The sequence below is a fragment of the Peromyscus californicus genome, unplaced genomic scaffold, assembly GCF_007827085.1.
Source record: "Peromyscus californicus insignis strain IS unplaced genomic scaffold, ASM782708v3 Scaffold_5__1_contigs__length_169319896, whole genome shotgun sequence".
NCBI classification, from domain to species: domain Eukaryota; kingdom Metazoa; phylum Chordata; class Mammalia; order Rodentia; family Cricetidae; genus Peromyscus; species Peromyscus californicus.
In genome coordinates, this window is record NW_026294573.1 from 22,229,439 (window position 1) to 22,257,315 (window position 27,877).

At 49.6% G+C, this 27,877-nt stretch overlaps 1 protein-coding gene and 2 non-coding genes across 14 annotated transcripts; all 3 read left to right on the top strand.

Moving 5' to 3' along the window:
- Positions 1-5,313: 5,313 nt before the first annotated feature.
- On the top strand, positions 5,314-27,575 carry Rcc1 (regulator of chromosome condensation 1). 12 transcript variants are annotated; one of them, XM_052717493.1, is made up of 14 exons: positions 5,314-5,436; positions 6,490-6,525; positions 6,993-7,026; positions 9,921-10,052; positions 17,454-17,535; positions 18,225-18,263; positions 19,464-19,651; positions 19,773-19,952; positions 22,623-22,719; positions 22,815-22,937; positions 23,603-23,758; positions 23,959-24,078; positions 24,355-24,507; positions 25,778-27,575. In XM_052717493.1, exons 5-14 carry the CDS (start codon positions 17,463-17,465, stop codon positions 25,951-25,953), a joined length of 1,305 nt encoding a protein of 434 aa, XP_052573453.1. In that variant the 5' UTR covers positions 5,314-5,436; positions 6,490-6,525; positions 6,993-7,026; positions 9,921-10,052; positions 17,454-17,462; the 3' UTR covers positions 25,954-27,575. The 12 variants fall into 12 exon arrangements, 10 of the variants coding, with proteins under 10 accessions (XP_052573453.1, XP_052573458.1, XP_052573454.1 ...); XM_052717496.1 differs by lacking the exon at positions 5,314-5,436 and adding an exon at positions 5,443-5,762; XM_052717498.1 differs by lacking the exon at positions 18,225-18,263.
- LOC128098049 (small nucleolar RNA SNORA73 family) lies at positions 6,191-6,394 on the top strand. The gene has a single exon (XR_008214084.1). It is a non-coding gene; the product is annotated as a small nucleolar RNA SNORA73 family (small nucleolar RNA).
- LOC128098048 (small nucleolar RNA SNORA73 family) lies at positions 6,721-6,924 on the top strand. Its single transcript, XR_008214083.1, has one exon. It is a non-coding gene; the product is annotated as a small nucleolar RNA SNORA73 family (small nucleolar RNA).
- Positions 27,576-27,877: the final 302 nt, after the last annotated feature.

Sequence of the window (27,877 nt, forward strand, 5' to 3'; positions counted from 1 at the left end):
CCCCTCATGGTCTAAGCTGCACTGGGACCCTATCCCTCATCTCCAGTCTACCTATAACAGACTCACCTTCCTGCTTACCAATCCCTCAGCACCCCACCCACCAGCAGCAATTAGGTAAGTTTTCCCTTTGGTCCATGTGAACATTTCCCTGAGATCGAGGAAGTGACCTTGGAGTGTCCAGTGTCCAGCACTCCTCTGGTACTCTTGAAAGTAGAGGTATCCACCATCTTTAAGCGATGGCTGGTCCTCTTGACCTGACCCTGTCCCCCACCCTTGGAGCTGCACTCCTGCAGTTTCCTTAGGCCCAGCTGGGCTCTTGCACGCCTCCTGCCCTCTTCTACCTTGCCTCCAGAGCTGCCTATAATCCCACAGCTCCTCTACACCCTCGTGGCTATTTCTACCCCATGAGAGACCCTTTCCTGTGGATGAGACCCTCCTCCTAGAGCTTAGTTTTTATCCTCACCTTCTGGCGTCTACAAAAGCCCTGGTACCAGGCACTGAGTCCCTCCTCTGGCTAAGGCCCTAACCCCGGTTGAGTCTGGTGACGACCCATTGAACGGCTTGGTCCTCATTTGGTCCTCCTTGAGTCCTGGGGAACGCCCACAACTACAGCCTGCAGTGACATTTTCCCTTTCTCATCCATGGGAACAGTGTCTTCCATCCCCTCTCATTCCCCGTTGGGATGCCTCTTAGAAAACCTCCAGCTTCTCCACCTGATACCCCACTTCTTCCCCCTTTAATATCCCATACCCGTGGTGAAACTAATGGAACCTACCACTTGGTTCAGGATCTCTGACTTATCCACTCAGCCGTGGCTCCCCTTCACCCGTAGTACCCCACCCCTGTACTCCCCTCTCCACCATCCCCTTAGAGACCTCCTATTCCTCTGTCCTAGACCTCAAGGATGCCTTTTTCATGCCTCTTGATCCCAGCCACAAAATATCTTTGCCTTTATTTGGACTGACCCAGATACTCACCTTTCCACCCAACTCACGGGGACTGTCCTCCCCAGGGACATCCCACATCTCTTTGGCCAGGTTCTGGCCTCTGACTTCTTCCCTCTGTCCCTTCCTAAATCAAAGCTTGCACATTACATAGCTGATCTACTTTATAGTGATCCCTGCACGTTAGCCAGGCCTACACCTCTACCTTATTAAACATTCTGTCCGCCTGGGGACATAGGATCCCTCTAAGGTCCAGCTGTCCACCCCTCAGGTTACTTATTTGGGATTAGCTATCACTCCAACTCACAAGGCCATTCATTACCCTAGATAGAAAAGACTTAATTCAGGCAGAGGCAGGTGGATCTCTGTGAGTTCGAGGCCAGCCTGGGCTACCAAGTGAGTCCCAGGAAAGGCGCAAAGCTACACAGAGAAACCCTGTCTCGAAAAACCAAAAAAAAAAAAAAAAAAAAAAAAAAAAAAAAAGACTTAATTCAATCACTCACAGTCCCTACTACCAAGGACAATTCTATCCTTCCTAGAGATGGCCAGCTTCTACTGCTCTTGGATTCCTTCTTTCTTCTCACCTGCCCGCTATATGAGGTGACCCTGGACCCCTCACATGAACCCCTTCTTGCACCCATTACTAAGCCACTTCATAAGCTTCAACAGGCCCTCCTCCAGACCCCGGCCCTACATCTTCTGGCCTTCACTCGCCCCTTCTTTTTCTGGGTTACAGAAACGGAAGGATATGCCCTCGGGTTCCTGGATCACCAACTGGACCTTCCTTTGCACCCCTTGCATACTTATCAAAAACTTAGAACCTACTGTCCAAGGGTGGGCACTTGTCTGTGTGCTCTGGCTGCACCTGCACTTCTTAAACTTGAATAAAAAGGTTAGCCTGGTACTGTCTCCTCTTTCCACCACCTGTCCCATCTCCTTACGTACAAGGGTCTCCACACCACCCCCTTCTAAAGTGCTCTCTTTTCAGGTAGCATTGATAGAGGATCCTACACTCACCTTCCAGCTATGCCCATGTCCCAACATTTCAAACTGACCCAAGCTGCTGCTCGGACTCTCCTAAGGCATGTATGGATCATTGGTTTCTGCTGGCTTTTGCCACCCACCACGTTTGATTCCAGAGTCTTCCTCTTCAGCTGCTAACCATCCGTCTCTCCTGGCTTACCCAGTAAGTGTCCTCTCTCCTGGCTATGCCCTTTTGTGCTACCTGTCAAATGGGCTTCTCCGTCTCCACCCTTTGGGCTGCCCACCACGTAGGCATGCTTACTCCCTGCCACACCCTTCACGGCCCCACCACTGTGCAATTCTACTCACTAAGACACTTGCACTTCTCCAGCTGTTTTCACCTCTACCTGCTCTAACCACTTGTCAGTCAGGTACAGTAAAAGACAAGATCTGACAACTCCAGCTGGATCTCCAAAAATGTAAGAAACAGCTCGATGCCTCTGGCCAGTGGCTCATTGACAGTCCAGTGTGGAACTGGATGCCGCCCTTCTCAACCCCTCCCCTGCTGTTCTTCATCCTACTAGTTGCACCCTGCCTTGTAAACCTCTTGCCTCCATTTCTTCAACAACAGGTTCAAAAGATCTCTAACCAGACTTTCAATCAGTTGCTATTACAGGATCACTGGCCCCTCGCTGCAGAGCCAGAGGCTGCGACTCCTGATTATGCCCTGATGGTGAAGATAAAGTTTGCCCAAAGGACTTCATCTCCCCAATTCAGCAGGAAGCAGTTAATGATAACATCACCCCCTTTCCTGTGACCTGATTGTTTATCAATAATAAACAAAAAAGGGGGAAATATAAGCCCCCGACCCCCAGGCCACATGAGTGGCCAAGTCCCTCCCCTGAGGACCTCCAACTGCCAGGTTCCACCCACAGAACACTCTAACTTCCCTAACAGCTGGACCCTGTCCCCACCCGACAGAGTAAAAAACCCAATCGTTGGACGTGAAATCTCTCCTATCTTCACTCTGGAGAGCTTCACCCTGAAAAGTTCCACCTCCTCCCCCAAGAAACTCTACATAAGCCCTGCCTTCTGCTCAGTTCTCTGCTGTTTCTTGCCTGAGCAGAGGCAGCCATAGTCCTGTCAATAAATCTCTGGTGTGAGGTTTGTTGTGTGGTGTGACTTTGTGATATACCTTGGTACCCAACTGCCAGGATACCTTTCCATCTAAGCTGTAATGCTTACATTGAGTAACATAGCAAATTCAAGGCCTGGGATAGCCTAGGAGGTATATGATCCTCTGTCTTAATTTTTTCTTTTCTTTCTTTCTTTTTTTTTTTTTTTTTTAGAAAATTTGCAGAGAAAGTATTGGGAGCCCCTATGTGCCAAGGACTTCACTAGGTGCCTGTCCTTCCTAGCCACCCCCACGCCCACCCCCGTCTAGAAAATGAGATTATACAGGTTAGGTTTTTTCAAGGTCAAAACAAACACCTCAAGCAATGCTTGAGGACAAAGACTTGCAACCCACTCAAGTCTACTTTACTTGGACATGGACCACGGCTAACTAAACCTCAGGCTGATGTCACAAAGAGCAGCTGAGCTGCCTCTCCTTTCCGGCAAGCAGCCCAGCTTCAGCCCAGGGCACCTCAGCAGTGACTCCCTTCCTACTTGTTCCTTAGCACATTACCCTTTACTAAGAGCGAGAAGAAACCACAAGTCAGAACTTGTTACTGGGTGTTTCTTTGCTCCCAGATGGCTGTGGCCCAAATGATCAGGTCTCCAGTTGTTACTACAGCCTTGGGGTCATGTCTCCAGAGGTTGTTCTGAAGGTACACACTGCCCAGTATTTACTGAACAGTGGATGAAATTTGGTTCTTTGTGGGTAGAGAGTGAGGTCTGGAAGACCAAATCAGAAAGGAGAGGGCCAGGGCCAGCAAGATGGTTCAGGAGTGAAAATGCTTGCCACCAGATGAACAGAGTTAGATCCCAGAGATCCACATAAAGTTTGAAGGAGAGAACCACCTCCACAAAGCTTTCCTCAGAAATCCACACACTGGAGCAGGAGCATTCCCGCATATACATCATACATACATTCAATAATAATAATAAAGGCAAGATACTGAATGGACTGGATGTCTTACAAAATATGAGAATGGAGAGAGAGAGAGAGAGAGAGAGAGAGAGAGAGAGAGAGAGAGAGAGAGAGAGAGACTAGTTTAGAAGCCACTGCTGTTACCTAGATGGAAATGAAATAAAAAGTATTTCATAATACTTACACGTTGCCCTCTTGGGGGTCATTTTGTGTTTGTTGTTTTGTTTTTTTTCTGTGTTTTGTTTTTTTTCAAAGTGTGTCCTGGAACTCACTTTGTAGACCAGGCTGGCCTTGAACTCACAGAGATCCACCTGCCTCTGCTTCCTGAGTGCTAGGATTAAAGGCATGCGCCACCACCGCCCAGCTTCATTCTTTCAAGTAAATATTATTTCACAACAAAATTTGTGAGGCTTAGTTTCACATCTTAAAATCTGTGAAATATCATTAGTGTTTTAGAATTGTAATAGTAAATAATGTATGTAATGCAATTAGCACACAATTTAATATATAAGAGGAACAAGGTCAGTGTTTCTGCTCAGGCCAGCTTTGATCTGATGATACCGTCAATTTATTCATCTGACTCCATACTGTATTATTATTGTTTGTGCATGTATTATGGGGGGGCATTGTACACACTGCAGCATTTCATGTTTTTTGTGTGCAGTACTGGGGTTCGGGACCCCGTACATCCAGTGAAAAATACCTTGATCATCAAACATTTTATTGTCAGCATCTTTATATTATAGTTTGATGTGTTTGGGTGTAAAGTGTGTATAACATTAAACATTTTAACCAGGTCTGGACCAGAACCTCAAATTCTAGGCAGGAGTCCTCCTACTGAGAGTTCGTGAGAGGTTTTTTGTTTGTGTGTGTTTTAATGTATTTGTTTATCTTTTATTTGTGTGTGTTTGTGCGAGTTAATGTGCATCATTTGTGAGCTGCGAGTTGCCATATAGGTACTGGGAATGGGACCTAGGTACTCTGGAAGAGCAGCCAGTGATCTTAACCACTAAGCCAGCTCTCCAGCCCCACAACCGGAAGTTTTTAACTCTAGTCAATTTTTGCAGGCGCACCCTTGTTCTGTATCAAACGTTTTTTCCATATACAAAGTAGATCCAAACTCTGCAATCTAGAAAGCATTCCTCTAGACGTCTTTTCTCATTTGCATGTGCCAGTGTATCCAAGCAGGGAAAACAAACTGCACAACCTCAACAATCCAGCGCCTGCAGCCTAGAAGCGCAAGAGCTCGCCAATCCGGAAAGGCTTAAGAAGAGCCCATCAGCCTTAGCGCATTTTCATTGGTCCTAAGTGCACATGCCGTCGCGCAGGCGCAGTCTGCAGAGCCTGACTTCCGGGCGCTTCATGAGGTATAAAAAGGGCCGCGTCAGCGCTTTTCAGTCTTTTAAGCTGTTGCAGCCGCGCTGTGAGTTTCTACCGGTGAGTTGTCTGTCTTACCCTCCATTCTCTGCTGCTGTGGGTTTGCTGACGGGGTTCGGCACAGGCTTTGAGTGGAAGGGCTGCGGCTGGGCAGGCCCCGCGTGGGAGGTCGGGCTTCACTCGCGGAGCGGGCCTTCCCGGCGGACACGTGCTCCCTCCCAACCCCGGGCCGGCCTGACAGGGATTTTTCCAGGCAAACTCCTCGCGGGAGTGTCTCCATCCGCTCCTCCTTAATGATACCGCTGCTGAAGAAAAGCTTTCAGCCGGGCGGTGGTGGCGCACGCCTCTAACCCCAGCACTCGGGAGCCAGAGGCAGGAGGATCACTGTGAGTTTGAGGCCAGCCTGGTCTACCGAGGGACCGCCAGCAGCCAGGGCTACACAGAGAAACCCTGTCTCAAAAAAAGACAGAAAAGCTTTCGGCCCTAGTTCACCCGCCATGTGACTACAGTAGTTAGCGGCTCTCGTGGATAAGGTTTTAACTTAAAATAATTGCGTCTTGTTTCCAAGCTTTGTATTTATTACCCTTCCCCGCGTTTTGGTCGGAGAGAACCACGATGCCTGCCGATGACTTGACAGTTTGGCGGGGAAGCGTGTTGTGTTCGGTGTGCATCAAAGTCGTCCGAGGGTGGCCATGGTGTCTCAGTCTCAAGCCTGTAATGCCAGCACTGGGGAATCGGGTGCTTCTAGCTGGAGGGTCAGGAGAAGATATACAGTTGAGGCCCTTTGGCAAGAGAAACTCTTTATTGTGTCTAACCAACGTGGATACCCCGGGAGGTCACTCTCCCCGGGCTCTGTCCTGGTGGCGTAGGGGAGCATAGGGCTCTGCCCCGTGATGTACAGTCCCTTTCCACAACGTTGGAGATGAAGCTGGGCTTCGAGTCTGCGCCTGCATATTCCTACGACTTCTCAGAGTCCTGTGGACGATGACTGAGGAGACAAACCATGCAGGAGACAGCCTTAAATCTCGAAATCTGGGAGTGGGCCTGACATGTTTGTTTCTAAAGTTGCTTTAGAATTTTACTTACTGAAAAAAAAAATGCTTTCTTTTGCAGAACTGACCAGTGATTACAAGTAACTCTTTGGTTGAGGTAAGTGTACTCTGAATACTAGTGCCTGTCCCGTGATCTTTGTTCCATTTTGGAACTAACATATCAACCATTATCTGTACATTACTTTTAGTGGGTGGCTTTAATTCTTGTGGTCCTCAGAGATGAGTGTGATTTGGAGGCTTGGTGTATTGGTTGGGGTTGGCAAAAACATCATTTGGGTACTAGGCGAGCATTCCAACGTGGATACCCCGGGAGGTCACTCTCCCCGGGCTCTGTCCTGGTGGCGTAGGGGAGCATAGGGCTCTGCCCCGTGATGTACAGTCCCTTTCCACAACGTTGGAGATGAAGCTGGGCTTCGAGTCTGCACCTGCATATTCCTACGACTTCTCAGAGTCCTGTGGACGATGACTGAGGAGACAAACCATGCAGGAGACAAAAGTCTGAGGTGCTAAGGGTTTCAATGTGACTTTTTTGGGAATCTAATCTTTGTGCTTATTTTTGTTCAGGAAAGAAGAGGATCTGTACAGCTACCTGCTGAAGGTTAACTTGATGCTTGACTTTGGGGTCTTGTAACTATATGTAGTTTGGCAAAGTTTTGTCTGTTTTTATGGGTTCAACCCAGAGCAGTTAGTACTAGGCAAGCACTTCTGCCTCGGTCTTCTCAGTCTGGTAAATATATATTGTATATATTCAAGAGACCTTTTTGAGGTCCATGTGGTGTGTGTAAAAGTAATTGCCTAGGATGTACAAGGCCCTGTTCTTTTCTCCACAGGGCCATATAAACCACAAGTGGTACTTCTTCATGCCTATAATCACTGTGATCACACTAGATTCAAGTAATTTCCTGTAATTGTGATATGCCTGACGAAACTAATGTTAATATTTATGTGAATTAAAGGATTAATTTTGACTCTCTGTTTCCTTCTTGGTTTAATGTTTCAGTACATGTGTGCAGAAGAGTGCAGATTGTTTCTAGTTGGTCGTGTAAACACTGAGTGGGTTTCATGCACCCAAGGGTTGAGAATGAATTCCTTGCTCTGGAATACATTGCAATAGGTCTGGTCCAGTGAGTGAGCAGTGTGTTGAGGGTTCAGCTTAGCCATGACTGGCCTTGTGATGTGGTGAAGATGGTAGCTAGGTCATAATGGGAAGTCTTGATGACTTCCTGTCCTGGCTACCCTTATCTTGGGAAAGTCAAGCCCCTGAATGATGGTGGAATAGGAGAAGGTAGGCCTTGAACGTGCTGGTACAATGAGCTGTTGGGTGTTTCTGGAGGTGGGAATGAGATGGGTGTCTGGATCAGTGGTGCTGTGACTGCTGGTGGGAGTGTTGGCATTAAGTTTGCATGTAACTGAGGTGTGACTGGCCCTGTCTAAAAGGTTGCATGCCTCGGTCTGACAGCAGAACCACAGGTATGGGGGCCAGCTCTCTAAAGTTGATAATGTTTCCTCACCCCACAGTGGAAGTGAGACAATCTGGGGAGGGGATCAACATAAGCCCACACCGGGTACTGGGGAAGAAAAAACCTAGAGGCTCAATGGAACTGCCCTTACTTTTCCCACAGTGCGTTCCGGACAGGCTTCCAGGAAACGATCTGTACTATGCTACTACAGAAATGTCTCCCATCTGCTTTAAACTTGCATAATTATTCCTGCCCCTGTTTTTTTGGTGCTTGATCCCATGACCTAGGCAAGTACCCTTAATTTTGAAGTAAATTGATAGCCTCCCACAGAACATTTTAGTGAGAACCTCAGTTGTAGTTAGATCTCTCCCTACCATTGATGCTCAGCTCATAGGTAGAATACTATGTAAGTAACAGGTTTGCTATTTAATTGTACAGGTCTGGGAATATAGCTCAGAGTTCAAGGCCATCCAGGGCTACATAGTAAGAAACACAATGTCTCAAAAAAAAAAAAAAAAAGGATCTAGCCAGGAGGTCATAGCAAGACCCTGTCCTGAAAGATGCTGGGTCTGAGTGAAGATGTAGGTTGCATCTTGGAGCTGACAGCATAACCATCCCATTGTTACTTGCTACATGCACTCTTGAATTCCAGGCCACCCTGTTTACATAGACTGTCCTTATAAAGGAAAAATGGGGCTGGAGAAATAGTTCAGTGGTTAGAGCACATGCAGTCAGTCAGCCATGATGACCAGGTTTTACATCCTGGGCATCAAGATCATGGGCGTGTAATTTCAGACATGTGTATTGCAAGTATGATGCCCAAGGGCTAGGGATTAGTTCAAAGGTAGAGAACTTGCCTGGCATGTGAGAGGTCCTGGGTTCAAGTTCCAACATTGAAATAAACAGGATAACTTAATCCTGAATAGAAGTCAGGTTCCAACTCCCACTTTGACTACTTGCTTGATCCCTTTTTTTTTTTTCTTCAAGATCCATTCATTTAATTTTTTTTGTTTTTCCAGACAGGGTTTCTCTGTGTAGCTTTGGAGCTTGTCTTGGATCTTGCTCTGTAGACCAGGCTGGCCTCAAACTCACAGAGATCCACCTGGCTCTGCCTCCCCAGTGCTGGGGATTAAAGGTGTGCACCGCCTGGCTCATGCTTTTAATTTTTAAAAGTCCCCAGAAGAAATCATTTTTTAAAATGTATATTAGTGTTTTCCCTCGATGAATGTCTGTGTGAGGGTGTCAGATCCCCTGGAACTAGAGTTGCCATGTGGGTAGTGCTGGATCCTCTGGAAGGGCAGCCAGTGCTCTTAACGACTGAGCTATCTCTCTAGCTCTTTGTTCATTTTATTTTGTGGGAATTTTGCTGGCATGTATTTTTATATACCATGTGCGCAGAGATCAGAAGAGGGCATGGGATCCCCTGGAATTGGAGTTACAGATGGTTATGAACTACCATGTGGGTGCTGGGAATTCTGTCCAGGTTCTCTTCAAAGCAACAATTTTTTTTTTCTTGGTTTTTTGAGGCAGGGTTTCGCTGTGTAGTTTTGGAGCCTATCCTGGAACTCACTCTGTAGCCCAGGCTGGCCTTGAACTCATGGAGATTCACCTGGCTCTGCACCTGGCTCTGCCTCCGAGTGCTGGGATTAAAGGCGTGTGCCACCACCGCCCGGCTTTTTTTTTTTTTTTTTTTGAGACAGGATTTCTCTGTGTAGTTTTGGTGCCTGTCCTGGATCTCATTCTGTAAACCAGGCTGGCCTATGAACTCAGATATCCTCCTGCCTCTGCCTCCCGAGTGCTGGGATTAAAGGCGTGGGTCACCAACGCCCAGCCGATAAATACATTTTAAAATAAATAAATGGGTTTGAGGTGCAGAGGTTTGGTAGCACACCCCCTATAATCCTAGCCCAGAAGTCTGAAGCAGGAGGATTAGGAGTTTGTAGACAGTCTGGGTACATGAGTCTTTTCCAAAACAATAAAGATTTGTATAAGGTAAGATAAGTGATGATCATTTTTCTGTAATTCCGTTAAGCCATGTGAATGATTAAGATCTTGGAGAAAGACAGCAGAGAGATCAGAATTTCCAGGGTGAAGCTTGGAGAAACTTCACAGTTTATCATCCAAGAGAGGAGGTCATGATGGAGGCAGAGGTCAACCTGAAAAGGTAAGGGAAAATTAGGGGGACTGTTCTGGGGCTGGCATGACATAATAGGGAAATGCAGTTGGGAAATAATCGTCCAGAGACGGCTCACTTGGTACAGGTGCTTGCTGCCAAGTCTCAAGACTTGACTTTGATCTCTGGGACTCACATAGTGGGAAGAGAGAACTTACTCCTGAAAGTTGTCCTCTGACCTCCACAAGTACGCTAGTGTGAACATGCACACACACACATGTAAGCTGTGGTGTCAGGTGAGTGTACAAAAGTAGTTGAGGGGCCCCTCCCCCAGCTCTGAGCCCCACTTTTGCTAACAGGCAATCAAGGGACTGGTCTTTTTTAGGTGCTGACCTTGTCTTCACTGGGTATGATGGTACACACCTTTATTCCCAGCTCTAGTGAGGCAGAGGCAGGCAGTCTGGTATTCATAGTGAGAATGAGACCCTGTCTCAAACAAATGTAAAGAAAGAAATTGGAAACACACCAAAAAATGTCCATTTAGGATGACTTTTGGAGTCAGAATTAACGTGAAACGCAGAAAATACTGTTTGTAGAGATGACTGCCTCAGATAGGGAGGCCATACACAGTCCGATATTCGAACGTCACCTCATTGCGTCCTACAGGGCTGCTGGTGTGCGGGTGTTGGTGAGTGAGAGGGCATTTTTACTTCCATAGTTCCCCGCCTTATGCCCTCCCAACCTTGAACCTCACACTTAGGGAAAGCTGTCAACAAATGACTGAGCTGCATCCAGAGTGTCCCTCTCCCTACTTAGTGATTGATTTTTTTCTTTCTGAGAATCTCACTATGCATCCCCCTGGCCTTGAATTTACATCCCTCCTGCCTCAGCCTCTGGAACTTTATATAGGCATAGGCAGTGCCACCAACCCAGGCTTCTTACTCTCCTTGGTTCTACTTTACCCAAAGTTGTTATGTAGCCGGTGTTCTGCCTTCGTGTATGCCTGCAGGCCAGAAGAGGGCACCAGATCCCATTATAGATGGTTGTGAGCCACCATGTGGGTGCTGGGAATTGAACTCAGGACCTCTGGAAGAGCAGCCAGTGCTCTTACAGCTGAGCCGTCTCTCCAGCCCCTAGACCATTTATTTTTAATTATGTCTGGTGTGTGTGTGTGTGCATGTGAGTGCAGTGCGTGCAGACTGCAGAAGAGGGCGCTGGAGCTGGAGAGATGGCTCACTGGTTAAGAGCGCTAAACCCTGGACCTACATCACAGGTCACAACCATCTGTACTCCAGTTCTAGGGCACCAGGCAAGCCTTCTTTCTGGCCTTTGCAGGCATGGTAAACACACTATATACAGACATATGTAATAAATAAGCAAATGTTACCCCTCCTAAATGCTTTTCCCATGTAGACTTAAATTAGAAAGTCATTCCTAGCTTGGCGGTGCTGGCGCACGCCTTTAACCCCAGCAGTAGGGAGGCAGAGGCAGGCGGAACTCTGTGAGTTTGCAGGCCAGCCTGGTCTACAGAGTGAGATCCAGGACAGCCAGGGCTACACAGAGAAACCCTATCTCAAAAGACACACACACACAAATAGAATCTGTTCTTGAGCCCTACCCAGGGCTGAATTAGTTGGGTTTTTTCAGCCCTCTGCATGGGCACTTAAAGAACAAGAACTATCAGCCTTGTTTTGCTCCGTACAGATCTCACGCGCCAAGTTTTCCCAAACAAGCCAGGATTATTGAAGTCTCTCAGTTAGTCCCATTTTGAGGTCTCCCAAACAAAACAGTAGTGGGTACAAGCTGGGAACACCCGGTCGCACTTCCTGCGCTGGCCGCCAGGGGCCGCCCGGCTCTTTGTTTTCCTTTCTAGCCCGGGTCGCGGCCGGAGGCCCGCAGAGCGCATGCTCGGGGCAGTTCGCCGCTGGCCGCCGAGCGCCAGAGTTGCTTGCGGCCGCCCCGCACCGAGGTAGGTCGCGCTCCGGTTCGCGGGGAGCCCGGGGGGGGACGGGAAGCTGGGAGGTACGCGGGGCCGCGTCGGGCCGAGGTCGCCATCCGCGGGGCGTCGCGCGGGGCGGGCTGCACGTGAAGCGGGCGGCGCTGGGGGCGCACGAGCTTCGGCCCGCGTGGGCCCCGCCTCGCCCGCGCGCGCGGGCCGCGCAGCCCCCTTAGCCGCCGCGCTCCGGGCGCGCGCCCCGCCACGCGGCGGGAGATTCAAACGGCCGGGGACGCGCGCGTGGCCGCCGGCAGGGAGGGAGCGGCAGCGTCCACAGACGGTCGCCTGCCCTTCACCCCCATCAACCCTGTGTCACCCGGTCGGTTACTGCCTGGCGGTGCCGCTCCGGAGCCCGTGGGGGAACAATGGTGACCATGGCAGGCCTCCATGCCCGTTGCGGAGCGCAGGGGCTCCCTAGCGAGACTTGCGTGGTTCCACAGTTAGGGGCCCCTGGGATCAGCCGAGTATGCCCGTGGGACTCGAGCGTTGCTGCTGGCAAGTCTTTGGTTCACCAGAATTTATGTCCTCCGACCACGTGTGCCCTGGCAGAAGTTGAGGGTGTGCAACGCCCTGGGAACTCCAAAGCGGAAGCCTTAACCGGGCGGGGATAGTTTTCCAGGTGAGGTGACCCGATAGGGTTTTGATAGACTGGTAGAGGCCGACTTTGGGTGGTGAGGTTGTAGTGTGTTTTGGATCACAGGGTCAGGTTAATCCAGACATGGGGGCACAGCACTTGCAACCCCCAGAAGTGTTTGGGGTCACAGACATCAGTGGTTCTGTGGAGCTTCTGAGAAGGGTTGGAGTGGGCGTGGAGGACATAGAGAAAGAAGGCTGCCTCACCCAAGGGCGGCCTTCCTAGTGGAGCTTGGGAAGGTGAGTTAGAAGTGATTCACCAGGTTCGGGTTGCAGAGACAGCTCAGAACAGGAGTCTGGTCCTTAACCTGTAAAATGAAGGTAATGTGTTCCAAAGCCAGTGGCTCTAACATCTGCCAGAAGCCATGGCTCCTCTCTAGGGAAAAAGTGAACAGATAGTCCCAGGCGGTACCACATACTCACTGGACCTGGGTGAGGAACTTCCTGGTGTGAAATGTGCTAGCTCGGTTCCTAGCAGCCTGCACCGGCATCCCTTCTCTCCTGGTAGCTTGTCCCACGAAGACATTCTTCAGCTCCTGAGTCTAGCCCCTAATTTGAGTGTAGGCGCGGGAAGGAACTGCTGCCGGGGTTGCCAGATACTCCAGAAATTGGGATTGTGGTGAGGTCACAGGAGAGCACCCTGCTCCTGGTAGATTGTCTACCCATTTGACCTAGCAGGTGAGGAGACGGTCTTGGAGCAGCTCCAGCTTTGGTGGGGGTTGTCCCCTGGGGCTTCACCTCAGCCATGAATGGCCTGCACACCTGTCCCTGCCATGAGAACAGGTCTGAGCTCTTAGAGGGTCCTACACTGTAGGTGCTTATTAGTGGAAGGTGACTCCTTTCTGGTTTTCACTTCTGAGTCTTGCTCACTGTTCCAGTTTTTAGACTCCTTGAAGATGGATCCCGGGAGAGGAAGTGGGGATGCAAATGTGGTGGTAGGAGATAGGTCTTCTTGGGTTTGTTTTTTATGTGCATGAGTGATTTGCCTGTGTGTGTGTACCACAAGCATTCAGTGGCCCAAGGAGGCCAGAAGAGGGCATTGGATCCCCTGGGACTAGAGTTACTGTGGTTGTGAGCAGCTGGGAACCAAACCTGGGTCCTCTAGAAGAGCAGCCAGTGCTGAGCCACCTCTCTAGGCCTGGTTATTTGTTGGAACAGGTGTGTAGACCAGGCTGGCTTGAACTTGTGGACATCAGAAATCCTGCCTCTGCCCAGCACACCCAACTCACCCGCGTTGTAGAAGTTGCTGCCCTTTCCCCGCGTTGCTTCTGGATTTGCGCGTACTGCCAAGTGCCCATTAAAATTGGGGGTCCTCAGGACCTCTCCCCGCAGCTGTGGACTCAAGACCTGTTAGATGGAGCACCAGCCCTCTGAGGCAGGCCCAGCTGCCCTCCTCTCCCGCCCTTGGCTCTGCCTTCTGCTGCTTGAGTTTGGCCAAACTTATCAGGGATCCTGAGACACTTGCTCAGGCCATCTTAAACTCCTTCCCGGGTCATAGTGTGCCTTTAGCTGACATTTTTGGGGGGTGATGGTGAGACAGGGTCTTGCTAGGTAGCCTGGGTTGATCTTGTCAGCTTCCCAGGTTCTAGGATTATAGGTTTGTACTGCCACAAACAGCACAGTTTTTTTCCCCCTTTAAGAACGAAAAAGTCAAGGCTAGGTGGTGGTGCATGCCTTTAATCCCAGCACTCAGAAGGCAGAGGCAGGTGGATCTCTGAGTTTGAGGCCAGGCTGGTCTACAGAGTGAATTCTAGAACAGCCAGGGCTACACAGAGAAACCCTGTCTCAAAATTTTACATAGAAAAAAAAAAAATGTGCCTGGGTCCTTTTTCTGTCTCTCCTTTGCTGTATGAACATGGGTGAGTAAGTTTACCATTGTAAGCATCAGTTCCCTCAACCACGGGAGGGGTGATAATGTCTTCAACCTTTCTGAGTTGGGTTGAGTGTGTTGTGTGTGGTGTGCACGTGTTCATGTGAATGGGCATGAGGGCTGCATGTGCTCGTGGGGCAGAGGTTTGACACGGGCTTTCTAACTTGATTGTGTTCTTACTTTTGGAGACCGGGCATGTCACTGAAACTAGAGTTCCTCCATCAGGGTTCCCCGGGCTAGCCAGTGAGCTCCAGGGATCTGTATGCCCACCCCACCCTGACTTCCCTGCACTAGGATTGTAGGAGTGTGCTGCGCCTAGTGTCTTGGGATTGTGGGCTCTGAACTCAGGTTCATATGCATGCACAGCAGTCACTTTACTGACTGCATCTTCGAAGCCTCTTGATTTGTGTTTTGAGACAGGGTCTCACTAGCCTTGGCTGTCCTCAGCCTGGCTGTGTGGCTGAGGATGGCCTTTTCCTCACAAGTGCTAGGGTTACAGGCATTTGCCTCCATGCCTGACTTCAACTTGTTTTGAAAAGTAAAACTTTTTTGTACAGCAGAGATTCACGAGTCATTTTCTAGTGTCTTTGGAGGGAATGATGGGTTGGGTGGGAAGAGAGGGACAAGGGTGACTTTTGTAATGCTTTTACCCTCTTACTAGAATGGAAGCTCCCTGAGTACAGGAAGCAGGTCAGCCACCTCTGGCTTTGCCTCTTGGCTCCACCCCAAAGAGCAGTCATTTGCAGTGTGACGAGAGGGGTCTCAAAGAGGCAATAGGAAGGGAGGGGGTCCCCTTGCTGGGGGAATGGAAATTGTGCAGAGTTCAGAATGGCCACCTCATGACAAGCGTGGGCCAGCCACAGCCCACACAGGCTCTGCAGGATCCTGGGCCTGTTTAGATGCCTTCTGGTCTCCTCCCTCTGAGTCAGTCTAGCCTTGTGTCCATTCCTTCTGAGTGGACCCCTGGGAAGCCTGAGGCTTTTGGACCTTACTTACAGAAGGAGGCATGGGGGTGGTGCTGACCAGATCGCCAGCAGACAGTGAGAAGGGCCTTTCACTTCTGCTTGTTGCCTGGAGCAGAGTTTTCGTTCCTGTCAGGTGAAGGACCCGTGAGCTTGGTGAGCTTGCTTAGATTCCAGTAGGTTTGTGTCTCAGTGTTACCTGGGGAAGACCCTAAACGCCACCCCAGTACCCCACCACTGAGTAAGCATTTACTCTGGGACCATTTTTATTTACTTGTTATTATTATTTATTTATTACTGGGTTTCTGTTTGTTTCTTTTTAAAACTGAGTCTCTGGATAACACTGCCTGTCCTGGAGCTCACTATGTAGATAGACCAGGCTGACTAGTCCGCCTGCCTCTGCCTCCTAAGTGCTGGAATAAAGACCCATCACTCCCAGCTTGCTTGCTTTGTTTGTTTGGTCGGTTGTGTTTTCAAGACAAGGTTTCTCGGTGTAGCTTTGGTGCCTGTCCTGTAGACCAGGCTGGCCTTGAACTCACAGAGATCCACCTGCCTCTGCCTCCCGAGTGCTGGGATTAAAGGCGTTGTGCGACCACTGCCCAGTCCAGCTTTACTTTCATCTATTTATTTATTTTGGTTTTCAAGAAAGGGTTTTTCTGTGTCTGGCTGTCCTAGACCTCACTACGTAGACCACACCGGCCTCGGACGCAGACCTGCTTGCCTTTGCCTCCTGAGTGCTAGGACTAAAGGTGTGCACCCAGCCTAGCTTATTTTAATTGAAACTTTTTTTTCCTGTTACGGGGTGAAACCCAGAACCTCAGAAACACTAAAGGAGCATTCTGCCAATGAGCCACAGCCCAGCAGTGTGCAATCTATTCATCTAACCCTGCATGTCAGCCACTTGTGGAAGCACATGCCTGTGAATTCAGCTCAGGTGTGGGTAGGAAGGGGAGGGGCTCAAGGCCATCCTAAACTGCACTGGACCCTGTCTCAAAATAATAATAGTTAATAATAAGCTAAAGGGGGTGACAGCAGGCAGCTCTCAGACTGCTTAGTTTGGGTTTGGGGGTATGGGTTTTGTGTTGTGTGGTTTGTTGTTTTGCTTTGTTTGGAGATGAGGTCTCCCTGTGTAGCCCTAGCTGGCCTGGAATTTATTGTGTAGACTGGAGATCTGCCGGCCCCTGCCTCCTGAGTGCTGGGATTACCAGCGTGTGCCACTTGTTTTTGATGTTTGTGTGTGTGTGTGACTGGCTGGCCTGGAATTTGGGGTGCTACAGTGCTGGGGTCAGGAGTAGGCACCACACCTGGCTTCTGTCTGCTCTTCTTTATCACAAGGAACATCTTTCCAGTCAATAGATTTGTCTCTAAAAAATGTGGTTTTTGATGGCTTCATACCATTCCATCATGTATATTGTACATGTGTGACCAGTCCACTCCTCCTGACTCCACATTCCTAGTGCTGAGAGTACAGGGGTGAGCCACCAGGCCCGGTTAATGCAGTGCTGGGATTTGAACCTGGATCGGACTTGAAGCTTAGGCAGATTCTCACCAGGCTGAGGTATATCCCCAGTCTTTAGTCCACTACTATTACTCCAGTGGTTTGCTCGCTTTCCCCCACCAGTGTTAACAGCAGTAGAGAATATTTGTGAGCTTGGTCATTACATACACAGTTATCACACAGTTCTGGGGTATGTGCTGAGAGGTGTTAACTGCTGAGTGATTCCTCTTACATTTTAGGGTTTTTTTGTTTTGTTTTATTTTGATTTTCGAGACAGAGCTTCTCTGTGAAACAGTCCTGGCTGTCCTGGAACTCACTCTGTAGATCACGCTGGCCTCGGGAACTCACAGAGATCCACCTGCCTCTGCCTCCCAAGTACCGGGATTAAAGGCGTTGGGCCACCACCGTCTGGCACTTTTTAGGGTTTTTGATAAATACTGCACAGGAAGTTGTTTGTGATTCTGACATGTAGTATTTGGCTATTTTTTTTCAGGACAGGAAGATGCCACCCAAGCGCATAGCTAAGAGAAGGTCACCCCCCGAAGATGCCATCCCCAAAAGCAAGAAGGTGAAAGGTAAGCTGGCCTTGATCCCTTCCTGGTTCTGAGTGGTCTCAGAACCAACAGTGAGCTCTCTGGGCCCATGCTCCTTCCTCCCTGGCTTGAAGCTCTGAGGGCCTTAGATGTCCAGGACCCCTGCTCAGCGGAGGTTCTCTTGCATCTCACCTAGTCCAACCCTGTAGCAGTCAGAAGAGAGGCCTAGGCTGAGGCGATCAGAGAGCACTCTGAGCAGTGCTGTCAGAAAAAGACAAAACCCCAAGATGCTAGGACTTGGTCCAGGCAAATACGTTGTGATTTGGTCTGTCTAAAGTACTTTGACTCCTCCCCCTGATAATGGGAAAAGTCCTTGGCTTAGGTCCATTTGCTCTGACCTGACAGCTTGAAAGCCTGAGGCTCTTGGACCTGCTGGGCTTCAGAGGTGGGTTCGGGTCCTAGCTCTCCCACTTTCTCGTTGTAACCACAGGCATGTCACTTAATCTGGCTGAGGTTGAGTTTCCCTTGATAGAGTGGAGAGGAGAACTCCATCGACCTGTCTGAGTGGTTGGGGGTTAGATGAGATAATGTCCCAGCTTCATTTGAGGGACCTGTCCTGTAATTTTTCTCTCTCCTACAACCCCAGAGTGTGGCGAAGACGAGAGAAATTGACCCCTAGCATGGGAGGGAGGAGTGTAGCCGCATGCTCAGACAGTGTCTGTCTTTTGCAGACGCTCGTAACCGCGGTCCTGCCGCCCGCTCCTGCCAAGGTGCCTGTGGGCCAAACCCAACTGACCAGAAAACCCAACCAGATGGCTCCCTGCCTGGTGCAGCCTCTGTGCAGCCGCAGTGGCCCTGGCAGCTGAGGCCACACCCCTGGGGAAGGGACTGGATGCCATTGACTGGAGGGCTGTGGCAGGTTTCCATTGGCTGCCACAAGGCTTTGCACTACCTACTGGTTGGCCCACACCTCTCTGCAAATGCATCTGTGGGTTCTTACTGTACCTTCCTGTTCCTCTGAAGCTGTCAGTGTGCTGCCCATGCTGGCCGAAGGGGTGGGGTGGTCTGTTTTCCTCCTGTATCAGGGTCTGGGGGTGGAGGGACATTCAGATGGAGGCCATAAATACTCTAACCCAGGAAGTCTTCCTGAGTCCAGTGCAAACACCGCTAATTAGCTCTATGAGCCTGGGCAGGTGTTTGACCCTAGGGGAGGCTCTGTTCCGTGTCCTGTAAAACAGTGTCTTCTGTTTTTGATGTTTGTTTGAGATAGAATAGCCCTGGCTGTCCTGGAACTTGCTGTGTTACCCAGGCTGGCCTTGAACTCCCAGAGATCTGCTTGCCTCTGCCTCCAAGGGACGGGATTAAAGGCTTACACCACCAGGCCTGGCAAAGGGTCTTTTTTTTTTTTCTGAGACAGGGTTTCTCTGTAGCTTTGGAGCCTGTCCTGGACTAGCTCTGTAGCCCAGGCTGGCCTCGAACTCACAGAGATCCACCTGCCTCTGCCTCCTGAGTGCTGGGATTACAGGTGTACGCCACCACCGCCCGGCTCAGGGTCTTCTAAATTTGGGAGGTCTGCAGAGCCAGCTAGTGTTGGTAGAGTAAACAGTCAGTGAAAGGTTGGCACTGTGGATCCACATCTGTGACATGGGCTCATGGGAAACTACCTTGTACCCTCCCTGCCCTCGTGCCCTGCCCACCGACATCCATCTCACTGTGCAGTGTCTCCTCTTTGTCTTTTCACCTCATGTCAATAATGTGCTGGGGTTTCAATCCTCCTGAAACCCCCTGAGACAGATACCCTTGTCATCCTCTCTTCACAGATGAGGACACGTAGGCCCACAGAGGTCTTATCTATAGCCTGTTGGCAGAGCAAGGGCTTGAACCCCAGGTCATCACGATCCCAGAGCCCATGCCATGACCTCTGCTGCCCTCCTCCTGCACACTCAGGGGCTGTCTTCTCCACCCTTCAGTCTCACACAGGTCCCACAACACAGAGCCAGGTTTGGTGCTGACACTGGGCCAGGGCGACGTGGGCCAGCTGGGGCTGGGCGAGAGTGTGCTGGAGAGGAAGAAGCCAGCCTTGGTGCCCCTTCTACAAGATGTTGTGCAGGCTGAGGCCGGGGGCATGCATACCGTGTGTCTGAGCCGAAGTGGCCAGGTAGGTCACAGGGTTGGGACAGGTTGGATGGAGCCTGGGTGCAAGGGTGTGTGACAAGGAGTGGCCTAAATGAGTAGGTCACAGAACCAGACTCTATGTTAATGGGACACCCTGGGCACAGGTCTACTCCTTCGGATGCAATGATGAGGGTGCCCTGGGAAGGGACACGTCGGTCGAGGGCTCAGAGATGGTCCCTGGGAAAGTGGAACTGCAAGAGAAGGTGGTCCAAGTGTCAGCAGGGGACAGTCACACAGCAGCCCTTACCGAAGATGGCCGTGTCTTCCTCTGGGGCTCTTTCCGGGTAAGACTGGGTCTGGAAAGTTGTGTGGGGACTGGCCAGCAAAAGTAACTCAGGATACCCAAATGATCCACTTTCCTGTCCCCATTATGCTTGCTTACTGGTGGGAATGGAAGGTAAGGACCACATACGTAGGTGGGGCCCAGATTTAAATTCTTGGTATCTTATCTGGGACTATCCACACCACTGGCTACTTGCTTGACTATGATGAAATATTTGTATTTGGGAAGGGGTATGTAGCTAGAGTTTTCCTGCCTGGCCCACAGTCAGGACAAATCTTTGTCACCCGCCAGTCCCACAGCCGCTTAGACCTGACCAAGTAAACACAGAGACTTATATTGGTTACAAACTGTATGGCCGTGGCAGGCTTCTTGCTAACTGTTCTTACAGCTTAAATTAATCCATTTCCATTAATCTATACCTTGCCACGTGGCTCGTGGCTTACCGGCATCTTCACATGCTGTTTGTCATCATGGCGGCTGGCAGTGTCTCTCTGACTCAGCCTTCCACTTCCCAGCTTTATTCTCCTCCTTGTCCCGCCTATACTTCCTGCCTGGCCACTGGCCAATCAGTGATTTATTTATTGACCAATCAGCAACACATTTGACATACAGACCATCCCACAGTAGGAGTAGGTCACGGATGCCTATGAGCTGCAGCTGATCTTGGAAGCTGTTGTGTCTTTTCATCCCTTTCTCATTCTCAACCCTGTTCTAGAGGCTTTGTGTGAAAGATTTGTGGGGATGGAGAGTATCACATGGTTGTTCTAAGGCAGGGGAGTGTAGTCTTTGTTTTTTTTGTGGGTTCTTTTTCCTAAGACAAGTGAGGTCTCATGTATCTCAGGTTAGCCCCATACTGACTATGTAGCTGAGGATGACTTTGAACTTCTGATCCTCCTGCCCCCATCTCCTGGGTTCTGGAATTAGGGGGATCAAGCCCAGGACTTTGTGTATGTCAAGGGAGCTACAATCCAGCACAGGAAATGTGGTTTCAGTATTGTGGCTGGAAAGATGCCTCGGGGGTTAAGACTATGTCCTTCTCTTGCGAGGACTTGGGTTCAATTTCCAATACCCACATAGCAACTCATAGCTGTCTGTAACTCAGGTTCCAGGAGATCCAGTGACTTCTAGCCCTTTTGGGCACCAGGTACACATGGTGCATAGACATATATGCTTGCAAAACACCCATACATGTTAAAAGTAAATTTAAAAACAAAATGGAATCTCATGAGTATTTCCTTATTAAGACTATTGTAAAAACAGTTATTCAATTATTTACTTTTTTTTTTTTTTTTTTTTTTTTTTTTTTTTTTTAAAGATTTATTTATTTATTAGGTATGCAGTGTTCTGCCTGCATGTATGTCTGCAGGCCAGAAGAGGGCACCAGATCTCATTACAGATGGTTGTGAGCCACCATGTGGTTGCTGGGAATTGAACTCAGGACCTCTGGAAGAGCAGCCAGTGTTCTTAACCTCTGAGCCATCTCTCCAGCCCCCAATTATTTACTTTTTGTTGTTGTTGTTTTGTTTTGTTTTTCAAGACAGGGCTTGTCTATATAGCTTTGCACCTTTCCTGGAACTCGCTTTGTAGACCTAGGCTAGAACTCACAGAGATCCGCCTGCCTCTGCCTCCTAAGTGCTGGGATTAAAGGCATGCACCACCACTGCCCGACTTATTTACTTATTTTTTTGAGGCAGCATCTCTATGTAGTTCTGGCTGTCCTGGAGCTTGCTTTGTAGACCAAGCTGGCCTTGAACTCATAGAAACCTCCTGCCTCTAGGATTAAAACTGTCTGCTATCATGCCAGGCTCTCATTTGTTTATTTTTTTGAGACAGGGTCTTGATGTGTATCCCGACTGGATTGGAACTCACTATGTAAACGAGACTGACCTCAAACTCAGAGATCTTATTTTACATAGGGTAGTGCTAGGATTAAAGGAGTTTGCTAGCATGCCCTGTACTTTTTTTTTTTCTTTCTTTCTTTTTCTTTGAGACAGGGTTTCTCTGTGTAGTCCTGGCTGTCCTAGAACTCCCTCTGTAGACCAGGCTGGCCTCAAACTCACAGGGATCCGCCTGCCTCTGCCTCCTCTAAGTGCTGGGATTAAAGGTGTGCTTACCACTGCTTGGTTTGTTGTGAACATTTTTTTTTTTTTTTTTAAAGATTTATTTATTATGTATACAGCATGTGTGCCTGCAGGCCAGAAGAGGGCACCAGATCTCGTTACAGATGGTTGTGGGCCACCATGTGGTTGCTGGGGATTGAACTCAGGACCTCTGGAAGAGCAGTCAGTGCTCTTAACCTCTGAGCCATCTCTCCAGCCCTTGTTGTGAACATTTTTATGGAGAACTTTTTAACACAGACATGCTCAGAATAACGTATTGCACCTCTGTCTTCTTGCCATGCTGCTTCAGCAATGAATTGACTTTAAGCCGGATTTGTTTACCTCCACTCACATCTTTAACCTGGCTTACTTTATTTGACACAGTTCCCAGACTCTGGATGTTGTCGTTCCTCAGTATATCCCTATGTGGCCAGGGCCCTGCCTGTCACACTGTCTATATCTGCTACTGCCCACTGCCCTTCACCAGGCAACTGTCATGGCCCCAGCAAGCTGGGCTTGGCTGTTACAGAACAGCAGGACTGACTGCTTAAGTGTCTGCCTCTCCTTTCTAGGACAATAATGGTGTGATCGGGTTGTTGGAACCCATGAAGAAAAGCATGGTGCCCGTTCAAGTGCAGCTGGACATGCCCGTGGTAAAGGTGGCCTCAGGTGAGTGTTAGGCACACTGTGAACAGGAGCTGTGACAGCTCAGCCTTGGGTCTTCCACATAAGCTCTTCATCCCCTGCCTTCCTCTCATCTTCAGGGAACGACCACTTGGTGATGCTGACGACTGATGGAGACCTCTACACCTTGGGTTGTGGGGAGCAGGGTCAGCTGGGCCGTGTGCCTGAATTATTTGCCAACCGTGGTGGCCGTCAGGGCCTTGGTAAGTGGCTTTGGTACCTCCAGTGGGATGATTTCGTAAGCTAGTCCCTGGCCAAAGTAAAAGGCAGGAGGGATTTGTTGAGGTGTAGATCCAATGCACTTGCAGTGTTCATTAGGAACTCAGACTGGCCGGTGGTGGCTTACGCCTTTAATCCCAGCACTTGAGAGGCAGAGGTAGACAGACCTCTGAGTTCGAGGCCAGCCTGGACTACAGAGCGAGTTCCAGGAGAGCCAGGGCTACACAGAGAAGCCCTGTCTCAGAAAACAGACAAACAAACCCTCAGGCTTTAAGCTGGGCGTGGTGGCAGACACCTTCAGTCCTAGCACTCAGGAGTTTGAGGCCAGCCAGTAAATAATGGGACCCTCTCAAAAAAGGGGGGCGAACCCTCAGACTTTGGAGGCTGAGTCCTCCTCTCTAACCCCCCCTCTACCCCTTTTGGTTACTGTGAGGAGAGAAATGACTTAATCAGAAAATGCCTGGCGCTTAAGTTCCACTGAAGCTTTTCTTCTCTTGACTGTTAAAAGTTGGAGCGGCGTTTGAATGCCACTGGCCTGAGCTACCTCTTCTGTAACAAGGATGACTCTGCTTAGCCTCCTTCAGGGACTTTTGTGGAAGAGAAAAGGCCCTGTGTCTGTCACTGACCCTGGCGGCTTCTTTCCTTACAGAGCGACTCCTGGTCCCCAAGTGTGTGCTGCTGAAATCGAGGGGAAGCCGGGGCCGCGTGCGGTTCCAGGATGCCTTCTGTGGGGCCTATTTCACTTTTGCCATCTCCCGGGAGGGCCATGTCTATGGCTTTGGTCTCTCCAACTATCACCAGCTTGGTGAGTACCGATCCTAGCATCATGTTGGACTCGATGGCCCTGACTCCAATCAAGCTTTCAGTCTTTGTTTTTGCTTTGTGTGGTACCTGACCCCTCAGAGCTATGATGTAAGGTGGCTTTTCTGGGGATGGGTGGGGACAGCCTTTCTGGGGACAGCAGTGAGAATGGAAGCTTCTGGAACACCTTACTCTTGACAACAGGAACTCCAGGCACTGGATCTTGCTTCATTCCTCAGAACTTGACATCCTTCAAGAATTCCACCAAGTCCTGGGTGGGCTTCTCTGGTGGCCAGCACCATACAATCTGCATGGATTCAGAAGGTAGGACACCCAAGTCCTTCTACATAGGAGACAGTAGTCCTTGATACAGCCAGGTCCCCAGGATTATGGTTTGGGCCAGACATAGATTGCATTCGTGAGGTTGTCCTGAATGCCCTGGGGGTTGTATAGAGCGTCTTCTAGCTCCCACCCCCAGGCTCTGAGACCTCACCACCTGAGAGTAGTGCTGACCCTCAAGGACATGGGGATTCACTTGGTATACAGTCTGTTTTACTTAGACTCTGCCCCTGCTGATACTCACCTCTCCTTATCCCACAGGAAAAGCATACAGCCTGGGCAGGGCTGAGTATGGGCGGCTGGGCCTTGGAGAGGGTGCTGAGGAGAAGAGCATACCCACCCTCATTTCCCGGCTGCCCATCGTCTCCTCAGTGGCCTGTGGGGCCTCTGTGGGGTATGCTGTGTCCAAGGATGGTAAGTAGGGCTCCTTGGACCTGGTGTTGTTGGAGCCTGGGGAGCATGATTCCTAGCACATTCTTTAGGTTGTATTGGAGATGACACTGTTTTGTCATTGACTCTCAAAAGCCCTGGGGTGTTTTTGCTGTTGTTTTGTTTTGTTTTTGAGACAGGGGTCTCACCATGTAGACCAGGCAGGCCTGGAACTCATAGAGATCCACCTCCCCCTGCCTCTGCCTTCTGAGTGTTGGAATCACAAACATGTGCCATCATGCTGGGCTCAAGAATATAACTGAGTCTTTTTCTGTCCTGCCAGCCAGCTCCCAAATAATGACACAGAGACTTCTTATTAATTATGAAAGCTTGGCCTATAGGTTCTTCCTCCTCTTCCTTTCTCTCCCCAGAAATCCCCCCTAATCTTCCTGTCTAGCTATTGGCCATTCAGCTTTTTATCACACTAATCACAGCAATACACCTTCATACACAGTGTGCATATATCCTACAACACAAGAATACTTTTTTTTGTTTATGTTGTATTGTCTGCATGTATGTGTATGTACTGTGTATGTGCTTGGTGCCTGCAGAGGCCAGGAGAGGGCATAAGATCCCCTGGGACTGAAGTTACTGTCGGTTGTGAGCTGCCATGTGGGTCCTGGCTAGTCCAGCAGAAGAGGATGTGGACACATAGCAGCCAAAGCCTGAGAAAGAGGTGCACAGCCAGGGGTCCTGGAGAACTGAGGCTGGAGAGGTGTTTGTGCTTACCTGGGAGGACGTCCTCACGATGTGGGGTTTGCACTGCAGCGTGGAAACAGTGTCCTTTGTGAAAACAGTGGACAGACCAGGTGTTGTGGCACACACTTTTAGACCCAGTACTCAGGAGGCCGAGGCAAGCACATCTCTGAGAGTTTGAAGCCAGCCGGGGCTACATAGACCTTATCTTTAAAAAAAAAAAAAAAATTAAAAAGACCACCAGAGGGTGGCATATCAAACCCAGGAGCATCCTAAATAGTCTGAAAGGTGACTGGTTCCAAGAACAGGGATTTAGGATGTAGCCCCTCCCCACCCCCCATACAACAATGCTATGTGTTGTACCCTGGAGTAGGAAGAATGCAGTAGAGAACACAGTCTCCTCGGCTCTTCCAAACTCCCTTGAACTCCTGGGCTGGGACCTTGCCAGACTGCTATTGGTCAAGGCCAAAATTGACCCCCATGTCCCAGGTGTCTCCTGGTATGGCAAGGCAGGCCTGAAGACTCCAAAGACAGCTACCTCTTTTCCTGTCCCTTCTAGGTCGTGTCTTTGCCTGGGGCATGGGCACCAACTACCAGCTGGGCACAGGGCAGGATGAAGATGCCTGGAGCCCTGTGGAAATGACTGGCAAACAGCTGGAGAACCGAGTGGTCTTAACTGTGTCCAGCGGGGGCCAGCACACAGTCCTATTAGTCAAGGACAAGGAACAGAGCTGATGAAGTCTATGTGGGCCTGGCTTCTGGCCCCCAACCAGCTTCCTAGAACAGAAAAACAGCCAACTACAGATTCCAGAAGGCCCTTCCCCACCCGAGCAGCTATCATCTCCTTTCCCATCACCACAGCAGAATCCTTTCCTTCTGTTTTGTCCTCTTTTCTGGTCATCCTGGGACTTGCAGGATGAGGGGGGATGGGAAGGCGTCTCGGAAGGAGCTTTGCTTACCTTAGACTCAGTCGTTAGACCTTTCCCTTGACTGCCCTGCCTCCTGTGATCCGAGCAGGCCCTGGCCCTTGCCTACAAAACCCAAAACTTCCTGCCCTGGGGTTTTGGTACCTACACTCTGAAAAGTTGGGAACTCCATCAGGCCCCCCTTCCCATGTGCCACTTTTTCTGTTCCTAACATTAGTTTACAAGGAGACAGACGGTATAGTCATCAGATCCAGTTGTCGTGGACCCATGCCTGGGGAGAACTGGACAAAGGCTTTACAAGGCTGTGGGTGACCCTAAGCCAAATATTTGGCTCTAAACAGGTGTCCATGGGGGAAAACAATGACCCACTGGAAAAAAATCCAACTAGCTCTCCCCATAAGCACAAAGCACCCCACTGTCTCCTGGGCATCACCTGTGCATTCCCAATCTGGTCAGCCTTTCTGCCACTGAGGACTGGGAAGCCATGCTGGGCTCTGCTGGGCAGTCAAGGCAGGGTATTGGGAAAGGGAGGGTAGAGGAAAGGGCTTGGGAGGGGCAGAGGCTGGTCCTAAAAGAAGAAAGTAACAGTGGCTGAGAAAATAGTTTTAATTATAAAATATTTTGGAAGGAAGAGTGAAATCTTTTAACACTTTGAATAAATTTAGAGTTTTATAAAAATGGGCTTTGTTTTGTGCAGTTCCCTGGAGTTGTGTTGTTGATTTTAAAGGAGCACCTGCTGTGTGCCACACCTGCCGTGTGCCAGGCATTCAGAGGGCAGGGTAAACATGCCTGGGAGCCTGTGGTCAGGGCTGTGGCCAACACGGCTGCTCCAAACTCTGGACAAGACAAGAGGTGCTTGGGTAGTTGTGCAGTAGGAACCACTGCAGTTTCTTCGTGATCATGATGCACAAGAGGTGGTTAGATTCTTTTTTTTAGTGGGCTCTCAGTGTAGCTCAGGCTGACCTACTGAACCTCATGCCTTAACCTCCTGAGGGCTGAGATTACAGGCCTGGCTTTGGGATGGAATTTTTAAATCCCAAACCAAGGTTTTTTGTTTAGATTTTGGCCAGATCTTACTGTGTGTCCCTGGTTGGTCTGGAACTCAATATGTAAAACAGGCTAGCCTTAAACTCACAAAGATCTATCTGCCTCTGCTTCCAGCATTTTTGGATTAAAGTCCAGCAGCCACCACACCTGGCCCAAATTCCTTCTGTGTAACAGCTCTGGCTGTCCTGAAACTGTTTATAGACCAGCCTGGCTTCGAACTCACGGAGATCCTCCTGCATTTTCGATAACTGGTGTGTTTGCTTAAAACTTACCTTGAATGCTCTGTGGTAAGATTATTCCTGGGAAGATGCTATGCACATATGTGTCTACTCACCAAAAGCAGGGAGCCTAGAATAGACTAAATTATGGATACCGCCAAAATCCAACTTGAACCAATGATTTTTTTTTTTTTTTTTTTTTTTTTTTTTTTTTTTTTTTGGTTTTTTTTTTTTTTTTTTTCGAGACAGGGTTTCTCTGTGTAGCTTTGCGCCTTTCCTGGAACTCGCTTTGGAGACCAGGCTGGCCTCGAACTCACAGAGATCCGCCTGGCTCTGCCTCCCGAGTGCTGGGATTAAAGGCGTGCGCCACCACCGCCCGGCCTGAACCAATGATTTTTATTTGGGTTAGTTACAGAAGCAGAAATACAGCTTCATCAAAGTCTACCCTAGCTAGCATGGGTGACAGCT

What these genes read in the sequence shown, in the direction of transcription:
- Rcc1 (XM_052717491.1), top strand. Translation starts at nt 13,527, where the DNA reads ATGGATCCCGGGAGAGGAAGTGGGGATGCAAATGTGGTG. An exon ending in TGGTGGCCGTCAGGGCCTTG is followed by an intron (nt 22,938 to 23,602) that starts GTAAGTGGCTTT and finishes CTTTCCTTACAG; the next exon opens with AGCGACTCCTGGTCCCCAAG. An exon ending in GTATGCTGTGTCCAAGGATG is followed by an intron (nt 24,508 to 25,777) that starts GTAAGTAGGGCT and finishes TGTCCCTTCTAG; the next exon opens with GTCGTGTCTTTGCCTGGGGC.